Source organism: Emydura macquarii, unplaced genomic scaffold, assembly GCF_026122565.2.
Source record: "Emydura macquarii macquarii isolate MOO-44397 ecotype Brisbane River unplaced genomic scaffold, CSIRO-AGI_Emac_v2 contig_3122, whole genome shotgun sequence".
Classification (NCBI taxonomy): domain Eukaryota; kingdom Metazoa; phylum Chordata; order Testudines; family Chelidae; genus Emydura; species Emydura macquarii.
In genome coordinates, this window is record NW_027133259.1 from 7,353,613 (window position 1) to 7,381,338 (window position 27,726).

General features: G+C 50.2%; 1 protein-coding gene across 1 annotated transcript in view; it reads left to right on the top strand.

Annotated features, from left to right (window-relative positions):
• Positions 1 to 24,291, top strand: part of LOC137141864 (alpha-2-macroglobulin-like protein 1) — a 47,903-nt gene extending 23,612 nt beyond the window's left edge. The window contains exons 19-37 of the mRNA XM_067530961.1: positions 1,789 to 1,909; positions 2,528 to 2,753; positions 2,973 to 3,099; positions 3,236 to 3,357; positions 3,610 to 3,661; positions 4,044 to 4,127; positions 6,471 to 6,647; positions 9,632 to 9,713; positions 9,837 to 9,993; positions 12,516 to 12,590; positions 14,360 to 14,522; positions 16,384 to 16,586; positions 16,975 to 17,190; positions 18,945 to 19,069; positions 19,866 to 19,956; positions 21,443 to 21,511; positions 21,726 to 21,828; positions 22,450 to 22,491; positions 22,967 to 24,291. Coding sequence (XP_067387062.1) covers positions 1,789 to 1,909; positions 2,528 to 2,753; positions 2,973 to 3,099; positions 3,236 to 3,357; positions 3,610 to 3,661; positions 4,044 to 4,127; positions 6,471 to 6,647; positions 9,632 to 9,713; positions 9,837 to 9,993; positions 12,516 to 12,590; positions 14,360 to 14,522; positions 16,384 to 16,586; positions 16,975 to 17,190; positions 18,945 to 19,069; positions 19,866 to 19,956; positions 21,443 to 21,511; positions 21,726 to 21,828; positions 22,450 to 22,491; positions 22,967 to 22,992 — 2,261 coding nt within the window. The 3' untranslated portion in view covers positions 22,993 to 24,291. The remainder of the gene's footprint in view (positions 1 to 1,788; positions 1,910 to 2,527; positions 2,754 to 2,972; positions 3,100 to 3,235; positions 3,358 to 3,609; positions 3,662 to 4,043; positions 4,128 to 6,470; positions 6,648 to 9,631; positions 9,714 to 9,836; positions 9,994 to 12,515; positions 12,591 to 14,359; positions 14,523 to 16,383; positions 16,587 to 16,974; positions 17,191 to 18,944; positions 19,070 to 19,865; positions 19,957 to 21,442; positions 21,512 to 21,725; positions 21,829 to 22,449; positions 22,492 to 22,966) is intronic.
• The last annotated feature ends 3,435 nt before the right edge of the window (positions 24,292 to 27,726 follow it).

Genomic DNA, 27,726 nt, shown 5'->3' on the forward strand with positions numbered 1-27,726 from the left:
TCAGACATTTACAAGACAATGGACGATGCTCTGATATCCACCCCAAACACATCGCCAAACTCAGCCATTTCATCCTCACCCATAACAATTTTATATTCAACAACAAACATTTTGTCCAAACCATGGGAACACCCATGGGTACTAGGACGGCTCCCAATATGCCAATCTCTTCATGGGCCACCTAGAAGAAGAATTTTTGACAAATGCACCATGTAACCAACGGTATGCTTGAGATACATCAATGATCTTTTCATCCTCTGGACAGACAGCTTAAATTCCCTCAGAGATTTCCACCACAACTTCCATGGTCACCACCTGTCCATTTAACTCTCTCTGGAACACTCTCACACCAGCATCAACTTCTTGCCACAATCAGCTTCAACAATGAAATCCTAGTGACCGCTATTTTAAAAAAAAACCATGGATCACCACAACTACCTTCATAGATCCAGTAGCCACACCCTACACACCAAGAAGTCTATTATCCAGAACCAGGTATATGCTCCGAGGAGAAAGCTCAGGATACACACCTTAACACAATCAAAATCACCTTCACCAGACAAGGACACTCCACCAGAGAGGTAGATCACATCATGGAATGGGTCATCCAAATACCTCAGGAGAACCTGCTTTCATACAGAAATAAAAACCCCCGCTGATTGCACACCCTAGTTATCACCTACCATCCCACAGAAGAACCCCTATGGGGTATTACCAAACTACAACCTATACTCAATAGGGACTCCATGCTGAAAGAAATCTTTCCTGAACCCCGTCTTCTGGACTTCAAACAACCCTCCAGCCTCTCCAAACTCATCATCAGAAGCAAGCTCCCCACCGACCAGGACACACCAACTCAAACTGGCACCAGACCCTACCAGAACATCAGATGCAAAACCTGCAGATATATCACCACTGCTACAATGATCAACACCCCCCCAACACACCTTTCAAGATCCATGAGTCCTACACACGCCTATCACAATATGTGGTGTTCCGCACCCAGTGCACTAAATACCCCAACAACAATCATGTGGGTGAAACCAGACCATCACTAGGCTCTCGAATGAACTCGCACAGGAAAATGATAGAAGACAAAAAACCCGATCCAGAAAGTGATCACTCTATATCTGACCTGTCAGTCCACATCCTCAAGGGAACTGCATAACACTTTCAGAAGATGAGCCTGAGAACTCAAATTCATAACTTTGCTAGACAATAAAAATCATAGTCTTAATAAAGACACTGGATTTTTGGCTTATTACAGCAATCTGTACCCCACTAGCCCCCCTTTTTGTCCTATGACTAAAGGGGTGTTAACAGGCCACGTCACGTTGAATGGGCCATTAGAGTATGTGCTAACTACTTCTGTTCAACCTTGTATGTAGCTGTGACACTGAGCATCTTTCCCAGCCCTGAAGAAGAGCTCCGTGTGGCTCAAAAGCTGGCCTCTCTCCCCAACAGAAGTTGGTCCGATAAAAGATATTACCTCACCTGCCTTGCCCCGCTAAACTCTGTAAAGGAATAGTACTCTATTCCTGTACGCTACACCCTTTGGCACCCCACATCAACCTGCTGGCCCCATGCCAGACTTTTTGCACCTCAGGGCTGATCTTCTGACACCTCCTTTCTGTTCCTGAAGCCACTGTCCTGATGTCAGAGACTGTCCGACTGAGGGACAGATGCTCTCGTACACCCCTGTCCTCTGCCAGTATTTGTTGTCCCAGTGCTGGGCTGTCTGTGACCAGGGAATAAGCTCCCCCTGACCTCCATCTTTACTCCCTGTAGTCATTCCTTTGCCCGTTCCTCAACCGAGTGTGGATGCTGAACCAAAGCCGGAGAAGGAAAAGACGACAAAACCACGAACACATTTTCCAGAGACCTGGATCTGGGACCTGGTCCCCGTTGGGTGAGTGACCCTTCACAGATCCACCTAGGGAAAAAACCACGAGTGAGTTCTGAGCATGAAACCTTCTGCCCTCTCCAGCGGGAGCTGTGCCTCATTTAGCATTGGCTCATTACAGGATTCAAATACTCCGCCAGCACAGGGGCGGAGGAGAAGGTTTGCTGGAAAATCCCTATTGTCATGGCTTGTATGGTCCAGCTGCATGGCGTGGAACCTTCTATCTATTCCCAGTGGGCTTCTCACGTTTCCCAAGCAATATATCATAGTCACACGTACACAACAGGCACCCCAAAACTGACAAACAGTTATCCCCCTCTATGAGTCTTTCAAAACGGAGAGAACAATTCACTTCCTCCCCCCAGCTGCCAGACACGTTCGCTGCAATCTCTTCTCCCTGTCTTTTACTTTGGGGTTTCTGGAGAGATCTATGAGAATTTTTATTAAGGAAACTGGGGCCCTAGCTATGAAAGGCTTTGTACTGCTGTATCCCCCTGAGCCGCCCTGGGTGGAAACCAGTGCCCTAAAGGTGAAAGGGTCCATGCCCCATTCCTCAGTGCACTGGTTGCCCCAGGCTGCTTTGTGCTGGTGCTGAAGGATCTGCTGTCTCTATCTATTCTGCAGAGAGGAGGGGAAGGCGTCTTTCCAGACTACCGCTCCCGACACCATCACAGAGTGGAGAGCCGACATGTTCTGCGTTGCAGATAGTGGCTTTGGACTCTCGCAGCCAGCCACGTTCAGGGTCTTCCAGCCCTTCTTTGTGGATGTGACGCTGCCATACTCTGTGGTCCGGGAAGAGATCTTCACCCTAAAGGCCACCGTCTTCAACTACCTGAAGGAATGTATCCTGGTGAGTGCTTCCACCCTCCCACGTACCCAGGCAAGGACGTACCGACAGTTTTGTTCCGGAGACGAAGCACGCCAGATTCTGAAGTTCCCCAGTCATGCACATCTGGTCCACGCCACGCAGCCTGATGTCTCTGAGTACCAGAGGTTCCTTCGCACTTGGACAACTGCCACATGCCCAGTACTGACATGCTGCCCCTGTGTTTATTACCCTCCTGTTCAGGTGAACACCAGCCTGGCAGAGTGTCCAGAGCTCCAGGTGGAGTCTTGCTCAGATTGTCAATACACCAGCTGCCTCTGTGCCAATGAAGCAAAGACCTTCTCCTGGAACGTGACAGCCACCAGACTGGGTGAGGTAGTTGAGAGGGCGATGGGGGCAGGAGGAATTCTGCATGTCCATCTGTCTGCCCAAGTGTCTCTCTCCCCCTCCCCTTTGCCAGTCTCTAATCTGAGCTCTCAGTGGTGCTCTCCTGTCGCCCCCCCTAGGCAAGGTGAATGTCACCGTGAGCACCAAGGCAGAGGAGACACCTGAGCTGTGCGGCAATGAGATCATCGTCATACCCCCGCTGGGACAGACAGACACGGTGATCAAACCCCTGCTTGTCAAGGTCAGTTGGGCTTCAAAGGCCACAGGAGGGTCCAGCCCTGGACAGCAGGCTCAGGGAGGGGAAGGGGGGCTCCAGGGGGATGTCAGGCCCCCTCCGGCACAGATAGACCAGCCCTGGGACAGCAGGCTCAGGGGGGGACATAAGGTGTCAGGGGGTGAGTAGCCCCCTTCAGGCACAGATGGGCCAGCACCAGGACAGCCGTCTTCCTTTCTGTCCTCTCCTTTCACACTCATGCTCCTTTTCCTTCCATAGCCAGGTGGCGTCCTCCAAGAGAAAACCCACAATGTCTTCCTGTGTGCGAAAGGTATGGACGGGCTGGTACCCTGATTGCTCTGGCTTCTTTAACTGTAATGGAGGTTTCTGTGTTACCTGAGTGCACCAGGCAGTAGATGTGACTGTTCAGGAAGAAAGCAGCGACAGCACTGTCCCTTTCTGAGAGAGGCGCCCTAGGTCACGGGTACCAGGCCCGTGTTGCTGTTGCACTCAGTGCTGTGCGGCGAAGCTCCCGGGGTGAGGCGTGCATGCCGTTTGTATGCACAGATCACGCAGCCAGGATCTTCAGTATCCTGTTTGGGCTCTTCCTTCTTCACATGCTCTCAGTGGAGCCTCCCCTGCTGTTCAGGGCCCACGATTCCCACTTTCCCCAATCTCCAACGTGGTTAATTCTTGGCTTTTGTCTCTCTCAGAGGATCCAGTTACTGATGAAGTTTCCCTGCAGCTGCCAGAAGGCGTCTTGGAAGGATCAGGCCGAGCCACTGTCTCTGTCATTGGTGAGGACCCTTTCTCCATTCCCTTGCTCCCGGGGGAGAGATCTCATGCAGCATGTGGCACTAATGTTGCACCAACCCAAGGCCTCCGTCATACGTGTGTGACATTCCCCCCCTGCAGTCTGGACTGGTGTGTAGCTGTGTCACCCCAGTTCTTCACTCTTGAGCCCCAACTCACTCTGCTTTGCTGTGTGGACCACCCACTCTTGAGTCAGCCCACGCCCAGCCTCCCGTGAGTAGCCACGCCCAGCCCACGCCCAGTCACCTGACCTAGTGAAGGAGCGCTTCTGGCCAGCTGCTCATGGGATTGACACATGGCAAACACCCCCAGTCCCAGATGCAACCCCGGGAACTGCTGTCTTGTAGGGTTCAGTGCTGCACCCTGAAAGCTCATGTACATTTGTCCATCAATTTATCAAAGAATGCACCAGCTCTGTCATTTTAAGGGAGATGAGATTGCCCTCTCAATGCATTTTAATGCACCAGCTCTGTCATTGATATGCACCAGCTCTGTCATTTTAAGGGAAGTCTCTACGCACACTCAATCCACATGCTCTGTTTTAGATAAAACAAACAAGTTAAGTATTGACTACGGCAAGATTTTAAGTGATTATAAATCAGATTAATATCAATCAAGGATTTGATCACAATTAACTAACTCCTGGACTCCTGCAGCCAGGGCCCCTCCTGTGGGCAGTTGTCAGTGTTCTTGATGTTGCATTGCAGATGGATTCCAAGGGAGATCTCCAGAGACAAAGATGCCTCTGTTTGTAACAAGTTTCCTCGACTCCCCTTGGGGTCAGGTGATCGGCCACGCCCAGCAATGGGCATGATTTCCTTCACTTGAGTCAAATAAATGTCACCTTATCAGGTGCTCAGGCCAGTCCATTGCTCCCTTATACATGCCTCTGCGAGGCATGAACCCTCACTTTGCTTTGTGTTTGCCTGGATCTATTCAAGCCATGTGAGACACACATTTGGGAATATCACACAGCAGAGTTTCACAGCTGTACATCTGTGACAGTGCAGGAAACGCACTGCCACAACAACAATGTTCAGTATGTCATGAGCATTCCAGAAACACCTTCCATGACATACTTTGAATCCGACAATACACAGCTACACTATAAGGGGGAACATGAATGATACACAAATCACACTGTAAGGGTGTACGTGGGGTATAGCGTGTCACAACATGGCCGAAGCCTATAGCCCCTGAAAGCTATATCAAAAATCAGAATCCTTTTCTGGAGCCATTGCCCTCCCAGAAATGCCTCCTATCCAAAATGGAAATCATCTCCAGTGGCTGGACCAGCAAAGGCAGTAGGCATACCACAGATCTCAACATTAAGTAAGATTTCTGGAAACCGGGTCTGCGAATTCCACCCTGTGTTCAATTTCATTGCAGTTTCCGTCTCTGGCAACCCCAGCCACAAATAAATCCTCTCTCTTCTCGGCATTTACACCCTGCAGATGACTGTGGAGGGCTTTCACCTCCCTGCTCCCTTTAGTCATTGCTTAGCCAAAGTAAACAGATTTAGTTCTTTTAGTATCTCCTTATAAATAATCCCTCAAGCCCCATAATCAGTGTATTTCTAGCTCCAGTGGGTTCATGGGCTTAACTGCACCCACAGGAACCGTGAAATCAAGGGCGCAAAAACTGGCAAACATACACTTCTCTGGCCTGGTTCAGGGGGTGGGAGGCTAGGGAGCAATGTGGTTTGGAGATTGAGTTGCCCCACACTCACCCCGCCACAAGCAGCTCCTGTCTCACGAGGCTTGGCCAGGCTCATAGGTCATGACGTCCAGAGCAGAGAGCGGGACCAGGAGTAGCCGCTGCAGGGTGAGAGCAGGGCTGGCTTGTTGCTCCAGCCTCGCTCCCTCCTAGGTCTCCCCTCTGCACCAGGCCGTGATTAGGAGCGTGGTGCCAGGGCAACCCGGGATGCTGAAGATGGTCAGGGCCCAGTGGTTCGGTATAGTGCAGCCACGGAATCAGGAGGCTGCATCTGCCCCTGTTTTTTGCCGAGGTCCTTGCAGTGCATTGGCATATTACTAGTGCTGGGACCCAGCTCCTCGGAAGTATTTAGGCCGCTAACTTGCATCGAAAGCATTGGAAGTAAGGAGCCCATACCTTTGAGGCCCTGGACCATGGTGTCCAGAGCTAAAGTCAGGATTCCAGGAGAGGGTTACACCCGGTCCATGTAGAGAGAGGTTATCAGCCCCCTGTTCCGAGACGTTATGTCAGGCCATCATTTTTCCAGATTCCCTTCACGGTTTAGAAGTAGTAGGAACAACACCGGGTGACAGAGCTGATCTCACGTGTTTTCTCTCCATCCTCATCTCCAGGGGACATCATGGGCACAGCCTTACAGAACTTGGACCGGCTACTCAGTTTGCCCTTTGGCTGCGGTGAACAGAACATGGTCTTGCTTGTGCCAAACATCTTTGTACTCCAATATTTGGAGAAGACAAAACAGGCCACCCCCGAGATCAGAGACAAGGCACTGAAATTCATGAAAACCGGTAAGTGGTGCCCTTCTTTCTCCTCCTCTCGTATAAGGAAGATTCTGTACCTCATGGCTGTGGGGCAGTGGCAGAGCTGTGTGGGGATCCCAGGATTGGAATAGCAAGGGGCTGCAGGGCAGGGTAGAGGGTCATTGCTAGAGCTGTGGGAATCTGTTAGAGGTAAGATTAACATTTCTGCTTAAAGCTTGACTGTTCTAAGTGCTCTAAAATCCATACAGTCATGCAGATTGCAATTGGTGTACCTCATAGGGATTTGGTGTAAGGTCAGTGATCCAAATTTGGGGCCATTTGACATTGGGATTTCTGAGACACAGCCTCCGCAAAAAAATCAGCTTTTCTGAAAGCTCACATGCTCTGCCGTGCTTTTTTTGCTCACAGCTAGAGATCAAACCAGGGCTCAGATGATTGCACCAGGGTCTCCCGCACTCGAGGGTTACCGCAGCCCTTCGGGGAAATCAGATTTAAATGCATTTTGAAAAAGAGAATTTGCTTCTCTGGTGAGGTGTGCTTAGGCTCATGCACCTGTTCATGTGCTTACTGGATTATACTGAGCATGTGCAAACAGAGGAGTTAACAGGATTTCTAACCTTCAAAGGTTTGTGCTGGCTGGGCAGTTCAGGAGGCTAAGTAGTAGTTCATTGAAGCTGCTCCCCCAGTCACCTCCAGTTTGAGTTCCACTTACTCGTAGGAGACCATCTAAACCTATCTTGTCTCCCTGCTGTTGGATCTCCTCATAGCACAGTCAAAGCGCTGTGATGTTCCTCAGCCTTCATCTCCTCAACTCACAGACACACCTCTGCCAACCTGCTCCACCATCCAGTACAGCTACAACTCACACATGGGACGGGACGGAACGGGACGGGTGCAACATTAAACCCACAGACTGTTCTCTTACCCCACCTCGCTACTGACATTTCCCATGGCAAGTCCCTGCCCTCCCCAGTGCCTTGCTACTGAGACAACCTACACAATCCTGCAGTAGCTCTTCAAGGTACATCTGCTCCCCTTTCCCTTCCTCGCACACATGGGTGGGGCACAAACCCACATCTCCTCACGTCACAATCCCAGCTCTGTGATGCTTCTCAAACTGATTTCCATCTCCTCAGCTCACAAACACACCTCTACATATCTGCCTACCTTGCTGCCTTCCCATTCACACCATTCAATACAGCTACAACTCATGCACTGAATGCAGCTGCAGTGTGTACAGATAATTCCCAGTGGCTGTTGTCTGTGGGGGGCAGAGTTAAGGATATGTGAGCATGTATTTCCCAGTTTTCTGAAGTTTCAGGTTTGCTGAACTCGAATTTCTGGATGAGCATGAGCTGTCACTGCGAAACCTTAACTGTGCATGAACAAAGATTTTTGCAATTTAATTCTCCCTGTCTGCTTGTTAGGGCCCTGAAGCCCTAAGCAGAGGGTGAGTAATTGATTACTTGCATTATGTTGTGAGGGAGATTACTGTAGAGTATGTTCTCTTATCTATTGGAGGCAGAAGGAAGCCCTGTGTGAAGAGGCAGAGTCTGCTGGTGTCAGTGGAAATATACTCTGCATGGGTTAGGGCAGTGGTTCTCAACCTTCCCAGACTACTGTACCCCTGTCAGGAGTCTGATTTGTCTTGCGTAACCCCAAGTTTTACGTTTCTTAAAAACGACTTGCTTACAAAATGAGCATAAAAATTAAAAAGTGTCACAACGTGCTGTTACTGGAAAAGTGCTGACTTGTTCATTTGTACCGTATAATTATAAAATACATTAATTGGAATATAAATATTGTACTTCCATTTCAGTGTCTAGTCTATAGCGCAGTATAAACAAGTCCTTGTCTGTATGACATTTTAGTTTGTGCTGACTTCGCTAGTGCTTTTTATGTAGCCTGCTGTAAAACTAGACAGATGTCTAGATGAGTTGAAGTATGCTCTGGAAGACCTCTGCGTACCCCCAGGGGCATGCATGCCCCTGATTGAGAACTACTGGGTCAGGGTACAGTTAAGAGGAGTCCTAGAACATGGTATTTCAGGGTTTTCACTGGGGGGATGTGATAGTTACCCAGAGTTAATCTGTTTTCAATGACGTTGTCAGGTTTGGAATTCACTGTGTAATTGGAGGAGACCAGAGCTCTCACCTGCATGCGCTGTGCTCTGCATCACGGCCAGCTCAGCTTCCCTGGGCTGCTGCACTGGAAATTCAGGCAGCGTCAGTCTTCCATGGGAAAGGTCCTGCCAGTCAACACCCTTGAGCCCCCTGCTCCTCCCCCACTCTGGAGCAGAGAGAGGCCTGTTAGGAGTTGCCCAGGCGTCAACAGTTGATTTTAGGTGGGAGGGAGGGAGCAGAGTGGAGCCAGGCCATTTTCACAAGGGGGAGGAAAGAAGTAGAAAAATCCCACCAGTTTGTAGCTGAGGACATGAAGGCTGGGCTTTAGCCCTTGCCAGTATTTAATGTACCCCTTGGCAAACGTTTCCTTTCCAATGCATCTCGCAGAAGAGAAGTTAAGTGCTGGGCTAGGGAACCATGAATAGGAGGGGTCTGTGTGTATCCCCTCCGGGGTAGCCCTGCTGAGTCTTACCTAGAGCCCGTCCCTCTCATTCATGTCAATGTGCTAAGTAGGGGTTCTTAAGGAAGAGTTCAATGGGCATGAAACCAATAGGTTCCTACAGAAATCACTGTCAAAATCCATCCAGTGCGGCGCACGCACCGGTGTGCTCCAGCTGTCTTGTGCTGCTCTGGGGATGCAAAGCAGCTGGCGGGCGCCCCTCCGGTGAGTCTGCACAGCTACTTTGTGCGCTCCAGCAATGTCCAGCAGCTGTATGCCCTCGCTGGAGCGGTGCTAAGCAGCCAAATCCTGCCAGGGGATCTGGTCTACAAAATCGGATAGGGAATGAGATGCTCTCTCTAGGTGTGGGGCCATCCTGTGGCTATAATTCAGGGGTGCTGCACGTCCTCAGGATTGAGAGACCCGTACCGTTGCTCCTGTCTCCCCAGGGTACCAGCGCCAGCTGCTCTACAAACACGACAATGGATCCTACAGTGCCTTTGGGAAGCGGGATGCCCAGGGCAACACCTGGTGAGTGAGCAAAGCCGGTGCCATCCAGGCAAACCTCCGACCGAGAGTATGGATGGAGTGAGCCTTCCAGCTTCTGAAGCCAATCAGTGCAAAGATGCTCTGTCTTCTGCTCTCTGCCTGCAGGCTGACGGCTTTTGTGGCCCGGTCCTTTGGCCAGGCCAGCTCCTACATATACATCGACGAGCAGCACATGCGGGACGCTGTCCACTGGCTGGGGCAGAACCAGCTGCCTAGTGGTTGTTTCCAGAGTGTGGGGAAGCTCTTCAACAATGATCTGAAGGTATGAACCCTGGAGGATTGGGAGAAACCCTAGTTATGGGGAGGAGAACTGGTCCCTTGAAGCTCTCACAGAATGGTTCCTTTGCTCCCCCCCTCCCACCACATCGGTAGGTACAGTGAACTCGAATTGAAATGAGTGCGTTACAACATCACTGTCCTCTCACTTACTCTTTTGATCTCCTCCGGGGGGCACCTGTGAAAAGTGACTACTAAACTGGCACCGTGGGGTGCCGGAATGATTGTCCCTGGGAGAATCCAGATCAAACGGGCTCTGTTTACAGAACAAAGACAATTGTTAACTATCACCCCAGCAAGCCGAACCTGAGCGTGGAGAGTCAGGTAGGGCTCTGTCCTTCTCTGACAGCATCACCTGTTGTGAAGGTTCTGCAGGGCACATGGAGTTCCCATTGACACCTGGGCCATTCGGTTTGCCTGGTTGTAAATGACAGAAACTCTGAAAACCGCTCTGCTGATGATGTACAGGTAGGACTAGAGTCCAGCGCCCTCTCTGGGCTGTGCTAGCAGAAGGCATCAACGCCAGCTGTTCTGACTACGGACACACAGGGAGCCGACCTGAGAAGGGACCATTTTCACACAGCCGCTTTTCAGGGTGGTAGAGCATGTGTAGTAGAAAAACTGACTGCAGATGGGTGGAGTGAGGCAGCAACTAAATCCTGTGCAACGTGAACGTTTCCTCCCCAAGGCTGTCCTTCCTGAGCCTGAAAGCTGGGTTTTCCTCCCGGTTACTTCATGGGCGTGCGGAGCCGCTGTGTTGACGTTAGTAGAGCGAGATACTGCAGGTTCATACCAGTCTCACTGAGGGGAGACTCTGGCCCTTACTGTGCACAGCTTATAACAAAAGTTGCAGAAGGTTTTCCTAATCAGCTACAATTCCTTGAGTCTGTCAAAGAGGAAGGACCCAGCTCGGGCTCCAGCCCGGCTTTCTATCAATGAGATGAGGAGCTGCACTCTCTCTCTGAGAGTCCCACGGAGCTGTAACTGTCTTTCTTCTGAAATCCAGATTGGCCCTGCAGGCTCAACCATGCTTTGTTCCTTTACACCGTGGGAGATTTGAGCAGGAAGTTCGCTGTCTGCCTTCTGGTAGTTCAGGTAGGGCGGCTGCACCCAGCCACAAAGAGATCTAAGTCTCCAATATCCTTTCCCCATATGTCCCCAAGAGGAAGCAGAATCTCCAGTAAGGGATAAATTGTGATGCTCCCCAAGGGTACCCAGAGCTGTGAGGCACCTTGCTATGATCTGCCCTTAGTGAGAGGATGCCTCATCTGTGCCTGCAGAAGGTCGGCCCAACTCCACCAGGGCCAGGCAACACAAGTATTCCTCGCCGGGCTTTGCAGAGCCTGCTGTTACTCTACAGGTTAGCAATAGACACACAGCAACCCACCAAGCATCCTTTTAGAGTGTCTGGCTCCCGGGTCGCTGCACACACTCAGAATTCACAGATACACACCCCAGTTCCACCTCAGATCCCCACTGCGTGTGACACACAGGGCATCGATATATGTACAGTGAAAACGAGGAAGAGTTTATTTAACAAAGAGCAGAGATTGGACTGTCAGCAAGCAGAAGTATTGGAAACACAAGGCTACATCTACACGAAACTCAGAACACCCATTTGAGAACCTGTACTTGACTGATGAGTCCTGCAGAGCAGTGCTCACCCCCAAAGTCCTTTCAGCATTTTTCAGCCAGGCCCGGCTGGGATCTTCCATTCATGAGACAATTCATGCTGCCAACTTGCCTCCTAGGAGAAAGATGCCAGGTGTACCTCTGCACCCCCAGTTATACTCAAAGAATTCATTGTCTTTATTCATAAACAGAACACACTCTCCCCTCCCAGCTGCCCCAGGGAAGGGGGGATTTGTACTTGCAGGGGTAGGGACACATCCCTTTCCTCCTCCTGCGCCCTGGGGATTTTCTGGCACTCCTGGCGGTGGCTCCTCCAGCTCTGGCCGGGATTCATCACCACCGCCCCTTCACACTTGCCCGCCGCACAGTGCCTGCCTCCCCTGCTCCAGCCCCGCAGCCCAATCAGATCCAGTGCTTCCCAAGAGAGTGAGCCGAGGAGGCTAAGTTAGATGGAGACAGAAGGTTTAAGTCTCAGCTCTATTGTTTATGAGCCTTGCAAATCTCCAAGCTGCACTGGATGGATCATCATCTGAATCTTTGGAGCAAAATCCTTTCTGGGATCCCAGAGGCCAAAAAAATCCAAAGGGGTCATGATACAGTAAGATCAGGACCTCGTATTAAGACAGGGCCTCCGCACCCTGTCCCATGAACCTCTCTGGCTAAGGATTTCCCCAGCCCAATCTGCAGAGCATGAAAATTTGGCCAGAGTGCAGGTGGTTATCAGTGCTCCCTCTGCTCCACGGTTAAGCTGATAGAGCCTTTCACTGTCTCTTACGGAGAGTCATCTGGAAGCACTTGCCACATGGCAAGGAGGTAATGCATCCCTTCCCTGCTCGTATTTTACCTCTTTCTCCTGCCTTTCTGTGCACCCCTCAGGGTGGCGTGGATGATGAGATCTCGCTGACGGCTTACATCACTGCCGCGCTGCTGGAGCTCCACTTGGAGAAGAATGTGAGTAGCCCCTGAACTTTCACAGGGTTTGGGGGAACCCCCACTCCTCCTCCTTCCACAGTCCTAGGATACAGGGAATGGGTGGCCTGAGTTTGGGAAATCCATTGCCACTTCCTTTCTGCTTTGTACATCACCCGCATGTAGAAAACAAAAGGCTGGTTATTCAGAAGCAAAGAGCATCTCTTTGGGGAAGAATCTGCCAATCACCTGCTTGGTGAATTTAGTGTGAAATTCAAAGTCCCAGGTTCTCATTCCCCTCCCCCCGCCAAGCGGCTGACTGTCACCCTGTGACCGGGGGGACCAAGATAATTTGATCTTCTTTTGCCTGCGTCACTTGACTGATATATCAGGTTATAGTGATAACGCATTGCACATCTCAAAGCATGTTACACATGGGACTCACGCCTGAGAATCCTCCTCTGAAGCAGGCAAGTACAAGCTGGTTTTTTATAGATGGGAAACTGGCAAAGAGAGAAGGGACATGACTTGCCCAAGATTGTACAAAAAGCCAGTGGCAGAGTCAGGAACAGAACCCAGTAGCCCTGTCTCACAGACCTGTGCTTTAGCCATAAGAAATTCCCCTATCCCTAATAAATAGCAGGGTCCACACTGGAAACCAGACTGTGTGTGAATCAAACTCCCTTGGGAAATAACATACAAATAGCATCCACTTACCCAATGCAAGATGTGCTATCAGAGCCAAACTTGCTGGGGAAATACCTTAATTAAATAAGGGGCTGTTAGTGTCCTACGTTACTGGGAGCCTGGAATTAATACCCCGGAAGCCAGATTGTCAAGCCCTGGTCTTCATTCTTGGACCTGTAAATTGCGGTGTAAATAATCATAGGCATAGTTGTGCACCTACCATTATGTGTGGGTGCCTTTTAGGCTATTATTTAAATATCTAACTACTGGTTTTCTGGGTGAAGTCAGATGCTTAGATACCCAAATTTGCTTCAACTGTGCCTGCGAAACTGCAGACACACTGCAGAAACCCAGTTAAGGCTGGCTTGACAATCTGACCCTGTGTCTCAGTATTAGAGACCCAGCCAGCAGAATTTTCAAACCTGGGTGCTGAAAGTTAGGGTTCTTAATAAAAAAAGGCTCAGTTTTCCAGGCTGCAGTGCTTCCATCACACCCATTGACTCGAAAGGGAACGGGTCATTTCTATTTAGGAGCTTCATCTTAGGCATGCAAGCTGGAATATTTTGTTCCAGGAGCATTCCTGGATACATCCACCTGGCCTGAATTCTCCACAGAAGTCACTACACATGGCCAGGGTCCTGTCTCAGCACGCAATGCTTCTCATGGAAAACCCACGTGATTCTTTGTCCGCTGTGTCTATAGTGGAGCTGGGGGTGTGATTCCCAGCTCCAGCAGACATACCTGGCTGGTTCTGAGCAAGGTAGTGCGCTAAAACAGAAGTGTTGCCATAGCGATATGGGCAGCGTGCTACGTATGCTCCGTGTGCGATCCTGTCTGAAACCCAAAGTACGGACCTGGGCAGCACTCACGCCTCTGTGGCTACCCTGTTATTTTTGGGGTGCTAGTTCAATCAGAGCTAATGCGGGCATGTCCACTCAGATAGGAAATTACACCTCCAACTCCAATGAGACAGACTCTACTTCAGTTGTTTCCAAGCTCTGTCCAGGGGCATGAAGGGAGATCCTTCCAGGACACCTTCCTTGGATGTATTGGAATTACTGGGGGATTGAGAACAGTTCCTGCAAGCTATAAGTGGCCTAACAACCTTCATGTTCCTTTCTAAGGGCACCATGGTGGATGACGCTTTACTCTGCCTCAAGAAGGCATCAGACAGTGTGAACAGCACCTATGCCCAGGCCCTGATGGCTTATGTCTTCACACTGGCCAAGGACATGGAGACAAGGCAGCCGCTCCTGGAGCAGTTAGACCAACAGGCTGCCAAAGCTGGTATGGTGGCTTCTTTTAGTAGCTACGTGTTCCCAGAGACGACGACTCTGGCTGTTGTTAACACCTGATCCTGACAAGTTCTGAGCACTGGCAACTTCCCTCTGATGTCAGTGGGCCAAATCCTGAGGTCCTTATTCAGTTTGTTCTGCTATTAGTCAGGCAGCCCCCCTTGAAGTGAAGTCAGAGGGAGTTCTGCCTGAGTGAGGACTAACAGCTGGAGAATTTCAGTTAGATTTGTGTTCCTAATTAGGCGCTTCTGAAAATCGTTCCCTGAATAAAGACCCGAGAATGTGGCCCACTGTAAATATACACCATATAATTAAAGAGCTAGGGCCACATTCAGCTCTCATTTGCACTGAAGTAAATTGGGAGTATCTCCAGCAAGAATAATGAAGTTACACCAGAGTAAAATAGGTGTGAGAGGAGAAAATCATAGCTCTCTGGCAGTGCTTTCTGCCTGTTGTAGCCAAGCATTTTAGTGCTCTCACCCATACCCTGCGCAGTTTTTGGAGACCTTAGACTACACTTGAGAGATGTCTTAACGACTGTCCTGAAACAACCTTTTCTCTCTTCCTCCCTTGGTTTCACATTCGGTTAGCTTAATTACTGTCATTACAATTGGCACCCGAGGAATTGAAGCCAAAGCCTCTTATTGAAAGACCTCAGAGATAAACTGGGGGTCAGGTGAACTTTTATCGGCTCCAAAAAAAAACAACTTTTTTTCTGCTACTTCTTGGAAAGCCTCTTCTGCTTGTGTCACCTTGGAAGTAACTAGTCACAAATCCCCCCTGCAAGAACAGTATTGGTTGCCATGGTAAATATCCCATATACATATAATTAAGCAAAGTACAGTATCTAGAATCAAGGGCCAAACCTTATTGTCTTTACTTGGTTTTTATTTAGTCTTTGCTCAGGCAAATTCTCAGTGAAGCCAGTGGGAGCGTTGCCTGAATGGAAACTTCCGCATTAGAAGGTAGAGATGGGTCCTGAGGGCCATAAAACTTCCATCCAGGCTACTCTGCACGTTGCAGGGTCAGCTCCTTAGGGTTCTGTCATCTCGGCGTGCGCATAGGCCACACTGGGATGTGTTGCTATATGGACCTACTGGCTAATTAAAATCTCGGGTGGGTTCTCTTAGTTTAAAATCAAATCCTATGACTTGGCCGAGGTGCGAGTACAGTTACTGACCGCAAAGTCCCTCCAGTTAATGATGGCCAGATACAGGTGTCACCAGACACCTTACCCACATGAAGTTCTTGACGCGAGCCTTAGAAGTCAGCGGAGAGCCAGCAAGAGGGAATTGGGTGTCCTGGGTTTTCTATAAAACAGCCAGCCTCTTCCTGGAGGACGACGGGCTTTGGGGGAGAACAGTCAGACTCGCTTGGTCCTGAACGTTGAGGAGAGACATGAAGCAGCCAAAGGAGCAAACAAGGGCTGGCTCTGCAGGGCTGATGGGGCTGAAGTCAGTGGGCATGTCTCTGGACACGCACAAGGAGCAGAACTCCTGAGTGAGAAGGGGCCATTTGAATGTAGTCGCTGTTCAGAGGAGAACTGCACTTTAAAGACAAAGCAAGCCTCTGTTCGAAGGCCATTGTCGTCTGGATTTGGGGCCACAGCAGCTAGCTGGGTGTCCTTGGAAATGAAGGGATCGGTGCTCTCAAGGTAGATGTGAAACCAGGCCCAGTGGTGCACAATGTAATAAAAAGAGGTTCAGGAGGAACCACAGTCACTGCAGTAGGCAGTGCCCCAGACAAGGATGGGTGACCCGGCGATGTGAAGTGGACCCCCGGGCGGGCAGGCAGGCTGGGACAGGTGTTCTGTCAGAAGTATGTTCTCCTCCACTGTTTTCTTCCCCCCTCAGAAGAGGAGCTGTCCAAGGCAGCTGAGGACTCCTCTGAGGAGCTGATGGAAGATTCTTCATCAACAACTGAGACAATGGCCTATACCCTCCTGGCTCACATTTCCACACCGGAGGTGTCAGCTGCAGAAATCGCAGCTGCCTCCGGGATCGTGCGCTGGCTCACCAAACAACGGAACCCCTACGGGGGCTTCGCCTCCACTCAGGTACCAGCCAGCTCCCTCAGAAATGGAGGGAGGGAGAGAGACACTGCATACGTGTGGAATCAGGGGCCATGAGCCTAACCTGGGAATGAAGCCCTAAAAGGGGGGGAGGAGGTACAATACACCTACACATGCTGGGGACCCGTGCTGAGGCTCACGCTGTGATGAGAGCTGGGGGTATGAATCTGGCAGCTGGTGGCTTGGATGGTGTAGATCTTGTTTGTGTGGCAGCTGGGAGTGGAAATCTCGATGCTGCTGCTGAAAGGGGGGCAGATCTCAATCTCACCACATGCCGGGGGTAGCGCCCCACACGCATCGATCCCATCACTCCAAAACGTTGACTCTTGATTGCGAAGAAGCAACAACGAGATGACTGTCTCGCTTTCCCCAGGACACGGTGGTGGCCCTACAGGCCTTGGCCAGATACGCAGCCCTGACGTACCAGGAGGCAGGAGGGGTGGAGGTAACAGTGAGATCCAAGGAGGGTTCCCAGCAGGAGTTCCACGTGGATAAGAAGAACCAGCTGGTGCTGCAGCAGGCATCTCTCCATGACGTCCCAGGACAGTACACAGTGCAGGCAGTCGGGAGCGGCTGTGTTTTTGTGCAGGTAAGCGATGCCCGTTGGAGTCTAAATTAGAGTTTTGTCACTGACACCCAGGGGAGCATGACTCGGCCCAACTCACTCTGTGAATCTGTCTGTCTTTATTCTGTATCTGCGTCTGCCTTTGACCCCGTCTACACTAAAGGTTGAGCCTCAGCAGGCTTTGGCCTGCTCACTAGACATAGTTACAGCGAACATGGCTGGAGTGCATCCACACAACAGCATTTCCCTGCAGGTGCATGTGTCAGCCCTGCTGGCCCCACCACAGCTACCACGCTGTGCGGTGGTGCGTTCTGGGAGAACAGGAGCAGTTCTTTGTTCAGAGATTCTATGCAGTGCTGATAAACCTCCTGCAGAGCACAGGCCATACAGTTTCACCCAGTGGCTCCTGCATCAATTCGCAGTAATCGCTGCTACAGCTGCTGGGGCTGAGGACTGTGGGTACCTTTTCCATGATGCATGGCCCCTGGGGATGTCACCCCACACAGAGATGGGGAATGGCGGAGAGCTGTCTAACCCTGATGCACTGGGAGTCGAGGAGGGTGAGGTAATATCTTTTGTTGTGTAGCACCCCACACAACACACCTTTCAAGGCTCATGGGTTCTACACGTGGCTATCACAACATGCGGTGTACCTCACCCAGGGCACTAAGTTCCCCCAATAACAACTACGGGTGAAACCAGGCAATCACTACACCCTTGAATGAACTCAGACAGAAAAATTATCAAAGACAAAAACACCCTATCACCTTTCCACAAAGTGATCACTCCATATCGGACATCTCAGGCCTTGTCCTCAAAGGAAACCCATACAAAACTTCCAGAAGATGAGCCTGGGAGGTTAAATTCATAACTTTGCTAGACGCTAAAAATCAAACACTGAATGAAAACACTGGATTTATGGCTTGTTATGACAATCTGTAACCTACTAATCTCCCCCCCTCCCATCTTTTCTCCCCCTCTTTCCCACCTGTGACTGCAGGGGTGCTAACTGGTTGCTTCACCTTGAATGGTCCCTTGAAATATGTAATAACTACTTATGCTAAGCATCTGTTCCTCCTTGTCTTTAGCTGGGGCTTGTTTACTCTTAAAATGCGACAGCTGCACTGCTGTAGTGCATCAGTAAAGATGCTACTTATGCAGACAGGAAAGGTTCTCCCATCAGCCTAGGTACTTCTTGTCCCCGAGATGTAGGACCTATGGCAACAGGAGGATGTTCCCATAGACACAGCACCATCTACACCAGGGGTTAGGTCGGTTTACCTACCTCGCTCAGGGGTGTGGATTTTTCACACCTGTGGGTGACTTAGTTATACCAACCTAATTTCCTAGCGAAGCCCAGGCCTGAGTGTGTTTCCCAGCCTGAAGAAGAGCTCGACATAAGCCTCAGATCTTGTCTCTCTCACCAACAGAAGTTGGTCCAGTAAAAGATTTTATCTTACCCACCTTGTCTCTGTAATATCCTAGGGCCAACACAGTTGGTCCAGCCTACCACCTTAGCACCTGGTTACCATCTGACAGCTGCACTCCAGCCAGGCACACAAGCAGCTTCACCATAGGGTCACATTTATCCCTGGTGTAACTACTGAAGTCAAAGGACTTAACGCCAGGGAAGTATTTGGCTCCAGATTGTGTATGGACACACACCTTGTGTGGGGTTAGGCAAGGGACCAGCTGGTGACAAGCCTGTGGTGTAGGTGGGCCTGTTTCCGTAGCAATCCCCTGGGGCGCTACATACACAAATTCTTCCCCCCCCCCAGACAACTCTGCGCTATAACGTCCCACCCCCGGAGAGCACAGTGGCCTTTGTCCTGAAAGTGAAGACGGCTCCTGAGGAGTGCACCGTTGCTGCCAGGAAACGCTTTGACCTCCACGTGCAAGTCAGGTCTGGGATCCCCGCCTGCGCTGCTTCCTGAGAATCTCCCCCCACGGCTCCCTTCTCTGCTACAGGGCCGGTGCCAGCACACTGGCAACCCCCTGAAACGCTACCCAGTGGCGCTCTCTGGCAGTAGCGACTGAGATGCAGTGTCTGATCATCTTCTCCCAAGCAACACCAGCCCTTGTAATGTGTCCAGAACTGGGGGTGAGGTGGAGACGAGGGGGATAGCGGGTGGAGATTTCCTTTTACCCAGGAGAAGGGGGCAACTTGTCCAGTTCCCCACCCCCTAGCCTGCTGGACAGGGAGTATCCTGGTCTGTATTTCCCATGCTCCTGAGACCACTGGATGCTCTGACCTCAAACAGCTTCAATATTTATCCCAGCTGAGGCCAGATGGCAAGAGAAGAGGGGCTGGGGACCAGGCCTGTCACCAGCTATGGAGCTTAAGATCTCTTATCACCTCTTGCTCAGTGACCCCGCCCCTGGGAAATGGAGACTGGGATGGGGGAAAGCGAAACGTGAATCCTGACTGACAGTGTTACTTCAGGCTGGACACACCCTCTCCCATGCTGACCAGGCAGAAGAGAGAGGAGGAGGGAGGGGTTCCTCGCTCTCTTGCACGAGCTGGAGGGGACGATGCAGTTGCTATGTCTGGGTGGAAACAGCCAGTCTCTGGTGCAGGGATCCCATTTGTACTCTGTAACCAGACTCACCTTCTCCGGAACTGGGACATAGGGGGTATTCGTCACCCACTCCAAGGACTGCTGCACCCTCATTGCACCTTCTCTCCCATCTCCCTTCAGCTACGTCGGAAATCGTGAGAGCAGCAACATGGCCGTCATAGAGGTGATGATGCTTTCGGGGATCATCCCCGTGAAGAAGTCTGTGAGGCAGGTGAGATGTCCCCACCCCACCTGTCCTCCCCTGATCAAACAGGGACCCTATGGTCCATGCATGGCTCAGGGTTGTGGTGAGTGTACCCCGTCCCCTTTTGGTGAGGAGGCAGGGCGTGCTTGGCCTGTGCTTAAAACTCCCTGGCCAGACCCAATGCAGTGTAGTGTAACCTAACCACCGGAGTCAGTGGGCTTGCCTTTAACCACTGGATGGTAAGGCCTAGGGACCAGAGTCAGTGGACTTGCCCTTAGCCAGGGGATGTTAAGGCCTAGTGGCCAGAGTGAGTATGGTGGCCCTGATCCATAGCGTCATTTGGCTGCTACCTAAGAGTGGGTGGCGCCCAGGGTAGGGGGATCCAGCCCTTCCCTACTCCACAGGATCCCTGACAGAGGTAGAACTACCGGATCAGCAGGGACCCAGCCAAAACACCCCCGGGCTTCTTCCTACTCTGACTTCTGAAGCTGCAGCCTGGGCATCGTCAGGGTCTCCGGATCCCTCTGTGAGCATGGCACCCTGCAACTCTGGGCTCCGTTGGGTGTCCGCTGGCTCCAGGGTGGTCGAGAGAGTCCTGCCACCTCCAGCTCCCACAACCCAGTGTTCCTGTGGTTCCTGGACTGGGAGCTCCACGGCAGATCCTTCCTCCTCAGCGTCCAGCCCCAGTTGAGCTGAGCTGCTCCCTTTTATAGTAGAGCACTATGAGCAGACCCAGTAGAGCTGAGGGAGCGTGGCATCCTCAGCCCACAGTGTAGAGTTATTCCTTCCCCATCCAGTGCGGGGTGAGTGCACCTGTCACAGAAACCATCAACCTTATGGCGAGGTTTCCACCCATGATACATACTGTGTATTGAGACTGCACTGAATGCAGGGAGTGGCCATATTCTCAGTTACATCGCAAGGCAACATTGAGTCTAGAGGAGTTGCAGCACGACATGTCACCGTCTAAGGGTATATCTCAAAAAGTCAGCATTGCCATGCGATCTGCCACAATGTCTAGCGACATAGCATAAGGCCAAGGGGGTCACTATGTGACATGTCACAGTATACCAGGAGGAAACCAGGAAGCTCTGTTGTGTGTTCCTGCTTGTTAATTGGGGTAGTTGTTCCACGGCTCACAAGGATCGCTACCTCGTATCCTATGTTCTCCCTGCAAACCCAGTGCTGCCATACTCAGGGAGGCCCCATTTTAACTCTTGTGTGCTGGAAAACTTGCTGCCGCCTCCCCTAGCCATGAGGCAGAATTTCTTTATCTAATGGAGCAAGGGGCTGTGTGAAATACAGTCATGGGAGGCCAGGTGGGGCTCTAAAGTGTGACACCATCCATCGCCCCGGACCATGAGACTCCTTGGGCCTGGCTGTGAGGTCACGGACAGCAGTTCTACATGGATGTAACACCATTGACGCCTCATTCACACTGCTGTGTGTGAGTGCCCAGTGAAGCCCAATGAGCTGGTGCTAAACTGCGCACATCTCTCCTGCTCCCTGGCAGCTGGAGAAGAGGACCCTGGTGAAGAAGACGGAGATCGATCCCGACGAGGTCACCATCTACCTGGAGGAGGTGAGTGCAGTGCAGGGCTCTATCCGTAGGCAGGTGCATGGGAGACACCCGGGGTGTAGAGGGTGGTGGTTACAGCTGGCGTTAAGGGTGAGCAGGGGTGAGTGAATGGGAGACCTGACGCTGAGAAGACGGGGAATTTCTAGGGGAGGATACAGTTGTCACTGGGGTGAGCACGATCACAATCTTCCCCATTTCCTTCCCTGTCCTTCCCTAGCTGGATAAATCTCCGCTTCACTTCACCTTCTCTGTGAAACAAGAGACTGAAGTGCAGAACCTGCAGCCCGCCACAGTAACGGTCTATGATTATTATGAGCCAGGTAAGATCTCACTGACAGTCACCGTCCCCTCCTCTCCCCCCACAGGCAGCTCTGCCAGTGCCCCTCAGTCCTGTCCTGCAGCCCCCCTGCTATTCCAGTCCTGGGTCCCCCACATACCACCTCTCAGACCTGCCTTGCAGTATGTTTTGATTATGTCCTGTTCCTCTCTTGAGCTCAGGCAGGCTGCCACCGTGTTGGTTTTGCGATGGGACAAACCTATATTTGATGCAGTTGTGATGTTCTCTAGCTCTTAACCCAGCTCTTTGGAGAAACTGGGCTTCCTCGTTAACCTGCTCGGTCACTTCCAGCCCCTCAGGTCTCCTGGCCATATTAGGCTCTTGTTTAATGACATAGGAATGGGACTTTACCCCAGCTTTTAACCCTGCCTGACCAATCAGCAGGCAGAATTCCATTTTCTGTCTCTCACGAGTAGTGTAGTCACCCCAGTGGCCATTGGTTACTCTCCTTTCCCAAGGGATGTTGGGAAAATTCTTGTCCTGCCATCTAGGCACTGAAGAGAATGTGGCTGGGAACTGACGTCACTAGGGATTGCTAAAGGGAAGCAAACTCAGGCTCTTGTGCAGTTCTGCATTTCACAGCAAATTCTTCTCCCTGCTACAGATGACCGTGCGGTTACGGAATATAATGCCCCCTGCAGCTCAGGTAAGTGTGCCATGGATACACCCCTGTAGGGGCAGCACGTTGAGTGGTTAGAGCAGGGGATGGGAAGCAGAACAGATGTGTACTATTCCTCGCTCTGCCACTGACCTCTTGTGTGACATTGGACGTGTCACTGCACCTCCTGCTGCTTGGTTTCCCCATGTGAGCTGTACCCTAGAGGTGAAAAGCTCCACATCTCATTCCTGCAGGCCCCTGAGCCATTCAGTCCTCTCTGAATTTCAACCAGTGATAGAGAGGTTAAGGGATCTGTATCCAACCCCTGGGACCTGGTGAATCTAGAGATGAAAGACTCTGTATCCCATTCCCAATCCACTTTAGCCATGCAGTCCCACACCATCCCAATTTAGCCCAGAACTGGAACTGACTACATGGATATTAGTAAAGATAGAGTATCTCATTCCCTGAGCCCTTTAAATTCATCCAGCATCATGGATGTTCTTATTCTTTCGGTCTGCAGATGTCAAGAAGGAGGATTCCCGCTAACACCCTCTGGCTCTGGGCCATGAATTCCTCAACCATCACTGCTGGTAGAGGAAGAACTTCCCAGATCTGGCCTCCCTTTCCTGCAAGGCTTATTTCTGTTCCCCTTCGCTTTCTCTCCTTCTTTCGATCTGCACCCGTCTTCTCAAGGGGAAACCTGGATTGAAGTGCAACACAGTGGAACTGGGCTGTAACCCAAGAGTGTCAAAATAATGTGAAGAGGACAGCAAAGCCATTGGGGGTCACATTCAGGTGGGGTCCATCTGCTGGAAGCAAGTAAGTAAGAAAGAAGGAGGGAGAGCCGAAGAAAATAGTCTCCTCAAGATTTGCTGGGAGCTCCGTGGTCTCCTCCTTGCCTTGGTTTCTTCCTTTGAGTGAGATTTCTTTCAGAATCAAGGAAAGACCTGACCGGCAGAATTCAGATTTGGATCCTGACTCCCCCAGTGCAGCAGGGAATTTGCTTCCATGGTTTTGGTTCAGTCCCTACTGTATTAAAAGCAAAATGAACAAACTACCATGGAGGCCTGTGTGCTGTGCGCCTGTGGAACCGGTGTCTCCTGGTCTCTGCCTCAGTATCTCTTCTCTTCCTAAAATAGATCAAAAATCTATACCTCCAAGAGGTTCTGGGTTTATTTTTTAACATAGCACCCATAAAAGCTGCCAGATTGACAGCCTGCGCCACCAATGGCTTCTCTTTAACTCCAGAACAGGCAAAGCAAGGACGGCTTCCTACCCATGCATACACTGGATCACCAGCGTGCTTCACTCTGCCCTGCGGGAACTCCTCTGGGATGACAGGCAGTTCGGTAGCCGTGGCCTAGCCATCACCTCTGTGAGGAGATGGTGAACAAGAGGCCTGACATCCGCATGGTGGTTCCAGGCTGAGCCAGTTAACTAATGTAAGTTAAGACAGGCCATCAAAAGCCTGAGCTCTTTCCCAGAGAGATAGAGAGGCTGAAGAGCACCATCCCTACCAGAGACCAGCCAATTCTGGGAAGCCAGACTAGCATCCTCCTCTTGCAGCTCCACTTCCACAGGAAGCACCAAAAGCCTGGCTCCAACTTTCCCACCTTCCTGGGAACTGGGGGTTCCTGGTGTCCCCCATGCCACCTCTCCCCAGGGGCTGGGGATGCCCGATGCCCATGAGCACTGGAAGGACTGCAAAGGTGGGGTGGCCAAGCAGGCACTTGTGATTGCACCTAGGGCCCAAGCATACTTTTTTCAGGCCCAGTACAAACTTGTAACACGGGCCGCCTCCCACACACATGCCAGAATCCCTCATCCCATACATAAAATCCCATCAGCCATGAAAAAAGTTTGAATTCTGAAATTACTGTTACATAGTCTACATTTCTGAAAAATGCCCCCTTTGCTATTTTTGTTTAACATAACACCCAGCCTGAGAGTCCTACAAGTTTGCTGACTGTTTTGTAACTTTTTGGTCATTATAAAGGTAGTATATCCTGTCCATGTCTTGATTTTTTTATTCTAATGGACCAATGTGACTGCAAACGTTTTATAATTAGGCCAATTCACTTTAAAGCTTTATTTTTCTGGCCTTTTTGTTGCAAAATCATGAATTAGCCCCCCAAAATCAATTTCTTTTGCAAGTTCACACTCAATAGACAAGATAGCCAGGTGGCTTAACTGTTCTTGCCCCATTGTAGAACGTCTGCAGTTTTTGATGAGTGCTATCTTGCTGAAACTTCTTTCAGCTTCTGCCACGGTCACTGGCAGTGTGCAAATAATCCGTAGGGCTGTGCACACTTCACTGAAAATGAGTTGCAGTTGTTTTTTGTAAATCTCATTTAATAAGATATGTGGGGGTAGTTCATATTCTTTTCCAAAAGTAGACTTGAAGATTTTTTTTCAGGTGCAACATTTCACAAGAAAAATGCTCAGAGAGATCTGTTGGACACTTGCGAAGTCGACATTTAGAAGCTTCTTCCAGTTCCCCAGGCTCTAGTGTCCCATATTTTAGGACTGAACGGAATGTCAAACAAATGTCAGATGACACGTCCTAGTGTAACCGCACAAGCACACACTCTCTATTCAACAAAAGGGCCTGGGTGGGGCCAGCGGGCCCAGCAACTCACTGTTCAGAATGGTGCTTGAGACTGCTGTAACACTGCTTCTGATTGGCTCCAGCAAAGCTCACAAGATCTGGACAATAGATACATAAATACAGGGAAATACGTTTCTATAAATATCCTCAGGCGTGAGCTACAATTTAGCCTCAATTTTTCTCTCGTGGTCATGGGGGTTGCAGCCTGGGCCGGGTCCCCCAGGGCTTCCAGACCCCAGTAAAGTGTACCCTTTTCCCCCCCATATGGGGGCCCTGATTGCAGCACCACTCAAACTTGGCTCAGCTGCCCTCCGTCCCGATGGAAGGGCGTCCAGGCCAAAGGTACAGCTCTGGTCAGGGGCTATGCTCCCCGGGCAACACATCCTGGTCATCTCTGGTAACGGTGGAGAGTCAGGAGCTCTATAACGGCCCCCCAGTGCCTTTGGAAATCAGCCCCCTAGAGATTGTTTTGCAGTTCAGAACCTGGCCACGAGATGCCACTGTAGTCCCACATGACTAGAGTGCCAGTAGTCACCCTGGCTAAGAACCTGACGGCTCTTAACACTGTTAGAAATAATCAAACAGGTTGTCCATGGGGATGGATTGGGGAGACAGAACCCTTTATTGCCTGCTCGTTCCACCTCCACGCCGCGAGTGAGCAACGAGGGGGTTACTTTACAATTCTTTTATCCATAACAGTATGTAACTGTGTGCATTTCCAGCTACTCTCCATAGACCCTTATTTGGTTACACTGACACCTATACAATGAATATTAACAACTACGTAATGAATACAATTATACCTGCCCCTGTTTGTGGTTTACAGGATTACCATACAGAGGGCAGGCACATCACCTTAAAACCTATACATTTCACACTAACATTCTTTGAAGTAAAGGCATGCCAGGGGGAGAAGGAAGATAATGTTTCTTTCCTACCCAGGCCTTACTTAGAAGTGATGATAATGATTTTATTGACAGGAAGGAAGGAAAAGAAGAAAAAAATAACAGACTCTAACTCAAATTTATACCAGTTAACAGAAACAAAATTTGCCCTTGCCATGACCCAGTTCCCTGTAATTTAGGCCTGACTACTTGTCCGGCTTTTAACTCTTTACTCTCCTACAAACACCATCACAAGGTCATTTCTGCAGGTCCTGGGATATCATTTGTGTTAATAATAGAAACTGTTTCCCATTTCCGGGTTTAAAGCTTCAGGATGATTGTACGGTGATGCAGGTGGAAACCAAGAATAAACCATCTCTTCTACGTGGAGCACATAAGTTCAAGGAAAGGTGTGTTTTTGGGGGGAGGAGGGGTTCTTGATTTTGTATATTATTTATAAAATTTTTCCCGACTATGAGAAATCTGAACAAAGTATCAGCAAAGCAACCGAGCTAGGTGAACTGGAGCTCTCTGGTTGGATTGTATCATGCAAGGTGGGTATTCCTGGTGTTTATAATCCACCACAGTGGGTCTTTGTTGGAGAGAAATTGCTGTTAAAAGAAAATATGGCACCCTTCTCTGTCCTTCCATTTCCAGGACTCGCAGAAGGAATCTCTTTCACAAGGAGGTGTCAAGTTCCATTCTTGAAGGTGTTTATGAGCTGGGAATACTCTATAATGGAGCAGAGGACTTTTATGTGGTGGATACCCCCCCCCCCGGTTTCATTGAATGTGATAAAAAAAAAAAACCCAACGAGAATCCTGTAGCACCTTAAAGATTAAGAAATTTCTGCAGGCAAACTTTCGTGAGCTACAACTCACTTCGTCAGATGCATGAAGTGGAAATCACAGAGAGGAGGTATGTATATACATCCAAGGGTAAGAAACAACAATGGGGAGGGCAAGTGCTAACAAAGTCAGTTCAGTTAGGGTAGATGAGGCCTATTCACAACCGTTGATAGAAAAGGTGAGAATGTGTGAACAGTGACAATTACATCTTGTAATGAGATAACCATTCCAAGTCCCTGTTCAGACCCAATCTGATTGTGTCAAGTTTGCAGATGAGTTCCAGCTCTGCAGTTTCTCGCTGAAGTCTGTTTTTGACGTTTTTTTGTAGAAGTATGGCAACTTTCAAGTCAGCTACAGAGTGTCCTGGGAGATGGAAGTGCTCTCCGACTGGATTATGGATGTTACCATTTTTATGTCTGATTTGTATCCATTTATTCTTTGCATGGTGACTGTCCGGTTTGGCCAATGTACATGGCAGAGGGGCATTGCTGGCACATGATGGCATATATTACACTAGTAGATGTGCAGGTGAATGAGCTCCTGATGGTGTGGCTGATGCGGTTAGGAGCTGTGATAGTGTCACTAGAGTTGATGTGCGGGCAGAGCTGGCAACGGGGTTGGTTGCAGGGATAGGTGCCTGGGTTAGTGTTCTTGTTGTAGGGTGTACAGTTGCTGGTGAGTGTTGCTTCAGGTTGGGGGGTTGTCTGTAAGCAAGGATAGGTCTGCCACTCACAGCTTGAGCGAGTGAGGGATCATCTGCTAGGATAGGTTGTAAATCCTTAATGATGTGTTGGAGAGATTTTAGCTGGGGCTGTAGATGATGGCCAGTGGGGTTCTGTTGTTTTCTTTGTTGGGTCTGTTGTGTAGTAGGTGACTTCTGGGTACCCGTCTGGCTCTGTCAATTTGTTTCTTCACCTCCCCAGGTGGGTATTGTAGTTTT